Genomic DNA, 7,449 nt, shown 5'->3' on the forward strand with positions numbered 1-7,449 from the left:
GAGGAAGAAGAAAAAGGTAAAGATAAAAATTATGAACAACAAATACATATCTATCAACAAGTGAATCTAAAAATCAAGTGAATAAAAAATCTGATGTACAGAATAAACTGGTGAATATAATAGAAGCAGGGGCATAGAAAGGGAGTAGACTGACAATTCTCGGGGAGAAAGGGGTTTGGGGAGTGCGTGAAGAGACTGGACAAAAATTGTACACCTATGGAATGAGGACAGTGTGGGGGGGTAAGGGCAGAGGGTGGGGTGGGAACTGGATGGAGGGGAGTTATGGGGGGAAAAAGAGGAACAACTGTAATAATCTGAACAATAAAGATTTAAAAAATGTGGTGAGAGGATATCCTTGCCTTTTTCCTGACCTTAGAGGAAATGCTTTTAGCTTTTCACCATTGAATATTATGTTAGCTGTGGATTTATCATATATGGCCTTTATTATGTTGAAGTATGTTTCCTCTGTACCCCTTTTATTGAGAGCTTTTATCATAAATGGATATTGAATTTTGTCAAATGCTTTCTCTACATCTTTTGAGATGATCATATGATGTTTATCCTTCATTTTGTTAACATTTGCATCACATTGACTGCAGATGTTGAGCCATCCTTTCATCCCTGGAATAAATTCCAGTTGATCATGGTGTATGATTCTTTTAATGTAATTTTTACATCTGTTTGCTAATATTTTATTGAAAATGTTTGCATCTATGTTCATCAGGGGTATTGACCTGTAATTATATTTTCTTGTAGCATCCTTGTCTGGTTTGGCATCAGGGTGAGTCTAGCCTCAGAAAATGAGTTGGGAAGAGTTATCTACTCTTTTATTTCTTGGAAAAGTTTGATAATAATTGGTATTAATTCTTTGACTATTTGGTAGAATTCAACAGTGAAGCTGAATGGTTTTGAACTTTTGTTTGTTGGGAGGTTTTTAATTACTGACTCATTATCTTTACTAGTGATTGGTTTGTTCAGATTTTTTATCATATGATTGATTCAGTCTTGGTAGGTTGTATATTTCTAGGAATTTATCCATTTATTCTAGGTTGTTCAATTTAGTATTGTATAACTGTCCATAGTAGTCTCTTATGACCCTTGGTAATTCTGTGGTATCATTGGCAATAATATATATATATATTCATAGTAGTATTTTATGATCCTTTGCATTTGTGTGGTATCACTTATAACATCTTCTCTTTCATTTCTGGTTTTATCTATTTGAGTCTTCTCTCTTTTTTTCTTGGTAAGTCTAGTTAAAGGTTTGTCAATTTTGTTTATCTTTGCAAAGTTTCATCTCTTGGTTTAACTAATTTTCTTTATTTAGTCTCTATTTCATTAACTTTGCTCTAATCTTTGTTATTTCATTTCTTCTTCTAACTTTTGGCTTTACCATATTGTTCTTCTTTTTCTAGTTCCTTAAAGCATAGAGTTAGGCTGTTTATTTGAGACTTTTCTTGTTTCTTGAGGTATGCATTATCAATATAAACTTCTCTCTTAGAAATGCTTTTGCTGCATCTCACAAATGTTGGTATATTTCATTTTCATTTGTTTCAGATATTTTTTAACATAATAAAGTTATATTTTCACTAGATTTTTTCAGAAGAAACTTCTTATGTCAAAGAAAGTAGCAACATATTTAAGATAGCCAAGTACAGACAGTGTAATCCAACAATTTTATTTCCAGGGTGGGGAAACACTTTCAAAATATAAAGAGTACAAACTGTTATTAATATTCAAGAACTCAGAGAATGTTCCCATGATTCCTTCATGAGGAATCTACTGAAGAGCAAGGTTTAGACAATTAAAATGTCTTAAAAAACAAACAAACATTGACATAAGCCTGAAGGTGAGCATTAAATATATAGTTGCCTTTAGAGTTAGGAATAAATTGGGGGGAAGGGAGAGAGAGAGAGAGAGAGAGAGAGAGAAATACCCCATCAGGGTTGAAAGAAAATGTTCATTACACAATTCTAAGTTTGCATTTTACTTTTGTAAATTATTTTGGCATTTTGCTTTTTCAGTGTACTGAGAATTTCAAACAGGGAAAGTTGCCCAGTCCTCTCTGGGAGCCTTGACAAACCACTTTGGTTTTAGTTTGGTTTCATTTTTACATGACCTCTCTAGAAATATTGCTTACTTGCTGTGGGTTCTCCCTGCAAGAGCATGTTTCACTGACCTATGCACACCACAGATGCTAATGTGATCAGGTGTCCTCCCATACGCCTGTGTGAGAGGGTCTGAGCTCGCCAGCAGGGACCAGGTGTGTAAGCTTGTCTGCTGACTCTGCCCTGAAAAATTACCTCTACCAGGGATGATGGGGTAAACCCAAATAGCAAAGGGAGCCTTTGTATTATTTAGAATCATTTGTATCTCCATAAAAGGAAGGAGAAATAACACTAATAAAAATTAATGGAAGATCATCGAGGGCTTTCCAAAGTTGTAGATATATGTTTAATACTAGAGGCCCAGTGCACGAAATTCATGCATGGGGGTGGTATCCCTAACCCAGCCTGCACCCTCTCCAATCTGGGACCCCTCGGGGGATGTCCCACAGGGATCAGGCCTAAACCAGCAGTCGTACATCTCTCTCACAATCTGGGACTGCTGGCTCCTAACCCCTCGCCTGCCTGCCTGCCTGATTGCCCCTAACCATTCCTGCCTGCCAGCCTGATCACCCCCTAACCGATCCCCTGCCGGCCTGATTAACACCTAACTGCTCTCCTGCCAGCCCAATTGCCTCCAAATGCCCTCCCCTGCTGGCCTGATCTCATCCCCAATTGCCCTCCCCTGCTGGCCTGATCTTACCCGCAACTGCCCTCCCCTGCTGGCCTGATTGCCCCTAACTGCCTCTGCCTGCCTGATCACCCCTAACTGCCCTCCTCTGCCAGCCTGATCTCGCCCTCAACTGCCCTCCTCAGCTGGCCAATTTGGTTCTGATTGGTAGGTTTCTATGCCAGTCAGTATCAAAAGTTCCGCCTCCTAGGCAGCCATTGGCTCCTCACAGTTCACCCAGATTTGGTTCTGATTGGTTGATTTCTATGCTAGTCAGCATCTCTGGACCTATCAACAGGGCCTGATCAGAAAGGCAGGGCTGATCAGCTGGTCACCATGGCAACCCAGCACTGACTGCAGGACTAACCTCCAGTTGGTCGAGCCTCCAGTCATGATGGATCTAAAGTTTTTATATATTAGGATGTTATAAGGAATGCCAGGCTCTGAATTTTAATATCTTCCTTAGTCCTTAACTGAGGGCAGCAGACCTTGTGAAAGGAGTCATCAAGTTTGCATTTGCAGTCAGAATTACAGACCCTCTAACGTGTCTTTCCAGTCACTCTCCTTGCATCATAACTAGACTGTGTTCATGAGCATCCCTGCATTGTCACCACTTTGCTGGTGAATTATTTGAAGCCAGAGGCAACCAGACTCCTGCTCTCTGTGGGCTGCATGTCCCCTCGTCTGAGCACACTTGGGGATCACAGGATGGCAGGTGTCCATGGTCCAGCTAGGGATGGATGCCAGTAGAGCCATCTCCAGGGTCTGCTGTGTCCCAAGTGCCTGGTAACTGTGGATCTTCAGCAGCCAACCAATGTGAACTGCTTTCCATGTTTCCCCATTCTCCTGGTTATTAAAGCTTTGCAGGAAGTTGATGAGGTAAAGTATTTTCCAGAAGAGGAAATAATATAAAGCTTAAAAGTTGTTTCTGATGGGATGGTGAAATGATTTGGCTACTTTTCTTTGAACAAAACCTATAATAAGGAAACCTGTGCTAGCCCCTGGGGGTTCCACTATTGCTGGATGGGAGGGAAGCACAGAGGCTTTGATGAACAGGTTTTTTCGACTCCTTAGAGTTGGAGTGAAGAGGTGAGAAAGATGGGTGCTAGACAATAGAATAAACCTGTCACCTGGTTTTTAACATAATTTTCTATACAGAGGAATTGAAGTATGCAGCATGAAGTGACTATGTTGAACATTAAAAATAAAGTATTTTGGAAAACAAACTATGTTCACTACCTGGCTCTAAAAGTACTGAACATTTTATTAAATACCCTTGCTTCTTTGTGAAAGTTACTGGTGGTTTAAGCTGTGTGTGCAATTTAAGAAAACACAATTTTTTATGCTGTTGTTTAAGATAATTCTTAAGAATGCAGATGAGACCTTGAGTAGGAGAGGGGAGAAGAGAAGAATTTCACAGCTCTCTCTGAGGCTGGCTGCTCCAGCCACCATTTCTTCATGACCAAAGGCTGCTGAGAGGACTGGGAAGGGTGGAGCAAAGATTATAAACACCAGTTTTTGCAGGCCAAATTGTCTCCCAAATGAGGGAGTAGAGGATTTAAAGGTGAACATAATTGTCTTTTTTGCTGCATGCAAAGGTCTGTGCTGTGTGAGAAACTAAATCCTAACTCCCTTTTGGCAAGTATTCCTTAACAGGCCTCCCAGATATCTGAAACCAATTTTAACCCACTCTGGTCCTCCACTGACCACAACGTTACCTGAATGGTGCCATCCAGTTTCCAGACTGTTCACCAGTCCTCAGGCCTATGGGGTGAGTAACTGTGTGGAGTGCGACAGGGGTGGGGAAGCCCAGCAATCTCAAGGCTACTCCTTCCTGGCTTGAGGAGGAAGCATTTTTAAAATTCACTGCACCAAGAAGCTGTTTTTGTTGCTAATGTGGGCTCATTCTTCTTTGAAAAATGCAAGTTGTTATTGTTATCAGTATTTTTAACCATAAAATAAATTTAGAAATGTAAAAAAGTAATGTGTGCTCACAAACTGCTGTGTTCAGAGGTTTTGAATGTATGAGCCTGTGCTAGATAGCTCAAGGGAGTGGCACAAAAAATGCTGAGAGACGATCAGAATCATTAGCAGCAAATCAGTGTCAGGGATTGCAAAAGAGAAGCTTTGTGGAGTTGGAGGGACCCTTCTAGGTTGTCCAGCTGACCCTTCATAAACAGAAAAACACATCTTCCACCCACTCAGGGCATTTAGTCCAAGGCAGCTGTTCTCAAAGCCTGGTCCCCAGACTTGAAGCCTCAGTACCACCTCAGAATTTCTGAGAAGTGTGGATTATCAGGTCTTGACTATGATCCCCTAAGTTTGGGGTCCAGCATCTGTGTTCTGAGAAGCCCTCCAAGTGGTTCAAGTACAGGCTGAGGTTGGAAGCCAGTGGCCAGCAGTCACCTCGCCAGGGCTCATTCCACAAGTGATTTTGCATGGTCTTCCCAAAGCCAATGAAAGAAGGGTTGAGACCTCAGTTCTTTCTGTCAAGGAACCTCTGTGTGAGGAAAACTATACTGGGCAGAGCTATTTAGTTTACGCCATTGTCCACTACAGTGACTTCCAACCATTATTAGTATTGTGACACTCATCCCAAGAAACATACTATGTGGATACACTTTTAAAATATAGCAGAAACCCAAAACACCAATCAGAAAGAATGTATGCACCCGTATGTTCATAGCAGCACAATTTACAATAGCTAAGATTTGGAAACAGCCCAAGTGTCCATCAGTAGATGAGTGGATAAAAAAGCTATGATACATCTACACAAGGGAATACTATGCAGCGGTAAAAAGGAAGGAACCCTTGCCATTTGCAACATCATGGATGGACCTGGAGAGTATTATGCTAAACAAAATAAGCCAGTCAGAGAAAGATAAGTATCACATGGTCTCACTCATATGTGGAATCTAAAGAACAAAATAAACTGATGAACAAAATAGATCCAAAACCATGGAATAGACTGATGAATTTTAGAGGGAAGGTGAGCATGGGGGGCTGGAAGAGAAATTAACAGGGGAACTGATATGCATATATGCATAGCCCATGGACACAGACAATAGTGTGGTGAAGGCTTGGAGGGGAGGAGGGGGTCAATGAGGAAAAAACAAGAACAACAAAAAACACAAAGGGGACATCTGTAACACTTTCAACAATAAAGATAAATTTTAATAAAATATAACAGAAATGGTGTCTTGAGAATTTTGTAATATGGTAAAACCAGCATTACAATGTTACAAAACCAGCAGTGAGGATCATTCCATACTCTAAGATCACTAAATTCTGCTAACTCCCAAATCCTCTCAAAGCCATTAGATATCAATTCAAGAAACCCATTGAATTTCATTTTAACTCTCTTAAACCAAGGAGGTTGTGTTATGGTGGCATCTTCAGCATGTACTCAGAAAAATGCCTTACAAAGCCATGGAGATGGGAAAGGTAAGCCTCAGCCAGGCAAGGCAGGCACTTTGACACAGGAAAAGAAACTTGTTTCTTACACAGCAGGACTACTATTGTTTCCTGCTTTCAGCACAGTGATCTCGCTCTCTCTCTCTCTCTCTCTCTCTCTCCTCCAGGAACAGCTCAAGGGGGAGGATGTGGAATGCATTGTGAATCAGGATGAGCTAACCATGAATGACCAGGAGCAATCCTTCTCCCCTTGCAGTCCTCCTGCAAGGCTGGGTCTGGGCAAGAAAGTGTTTTCCCAGACTCCAAACAAGGAAAACATTTATGAGGGGGACCTTGGCCTAGGAAGCTATGAGCTCAAGCTTGAGCAAGCTCCGGGTCAACCCAGCTGAATTAATGGGCACCAACAGCAAAGATGTGATCACAGCCATGCAGGGCTCACTGGGGAAAACAAGCCAAGCTGATGCGGTGGCATAGAGGAGAGACTGGAAAATATATAAAGAGTGCAAATTGGATAGAATCAAGCCCTTTTCATATGTATCCTCCGGTGCCTAAAGAAATGAGAATTTATCATTGTTCCTCTATATTATACAACGGAATTTAAATTTGGCAGCAGCCATTTTTATCAATGAATTGGGTGGGGTGGGGAAGGTGGAAGAGCCTAGCTTCTCCTGAAATATAGATGTTAATAATAGACTCCAAAAGCTATTACAGTCTGCTTCAGGGAGGTAGAGAATGACATCTTCCTCCTGGAGCTGGGAATTAACATATGTTTTGCTGACCAGTCATCAGGCCTTAAACATTAACCATTGTGGTATTAAGCACGCTGCCGCGCATACCAATTTTCTTGTTTTCCAAACAATACAATCCTGGGACACAAATTGTTTTATACTCAGCCAAGTATAAATCTAGTCATTTCAGGTAATTATAGCAAATGGTAAAGCATGAACTTTTCTAATTTGACTTAATCCTAATAAAATTTTGTTTAAAAGTGTGATTACATTTGGCTAATGTTTATTTGAGGCATTTTCTTTGTATTAATTGGCAGTTCTAAGTCCTGTACATGAAGAGAGGGTGAAGCAGGCATGGAAGGATAACATGAGGAGATGCAGGAATCCTCTGCCCAGGAAGAGCCCATAGAGGCTGGCCAGCCAACTCACACCGTTCAATGAGGATAAAGCTGAGAGCGGTGCAGGGCTGGGAGGACAGCCAGGGAAGGAGCAGCAAGTAAAGCAGAGTGGGGCGGCCTCCTCCTCTCACTGT

The 7,449-nt window shown here is 41.3% G+C and overlaps 1 protein-coding gene across 1 annotated transcript in view; it reads left to right on the plus strand.

Moving 5' to 3' along the window:
- Positions 1-7,015, plus strand: part of LOC106725412 (sodium/hydrogen exchanger 9-like) — a gene marked incomplete at its 5' end in the record, with an annotated part of 126,894 nt that extends 119,879 nt beyond the window's left edge. Inside the window, 2 exons of the mRNA XM_014536439.1 lie at positions 4,441-4,546; positions 6,357-7,015. Of these exons, the coding sequence (XP_014391925.1) occupies positions 4,441-4,546; positions 6,357-6,578 (328 nt within the window). The remainder of the gene's footprint in view (positions 1-4,440; positions 4,547-6,356) is intronic.
- Between the last annotated feature and the right edge of the window lie 434 nt (positions 7,016-7,449).

This window comes from Myotis brandtii, unplaced genomic scaffold (genome assembly GCF_000412655.1).
Source record: "Myotis brandtii unplaced genomic scaffold, ASM41265v1 scaffold1616, whole genome shotgun sequence".
Classification (NCBI taxonomy): domain Eukaryota; kingdom Metazoa; phylum Chordata; class Mammalia; order Chiroptera; family Vespertilionidae; genus Myotis; species Myotis brandtii.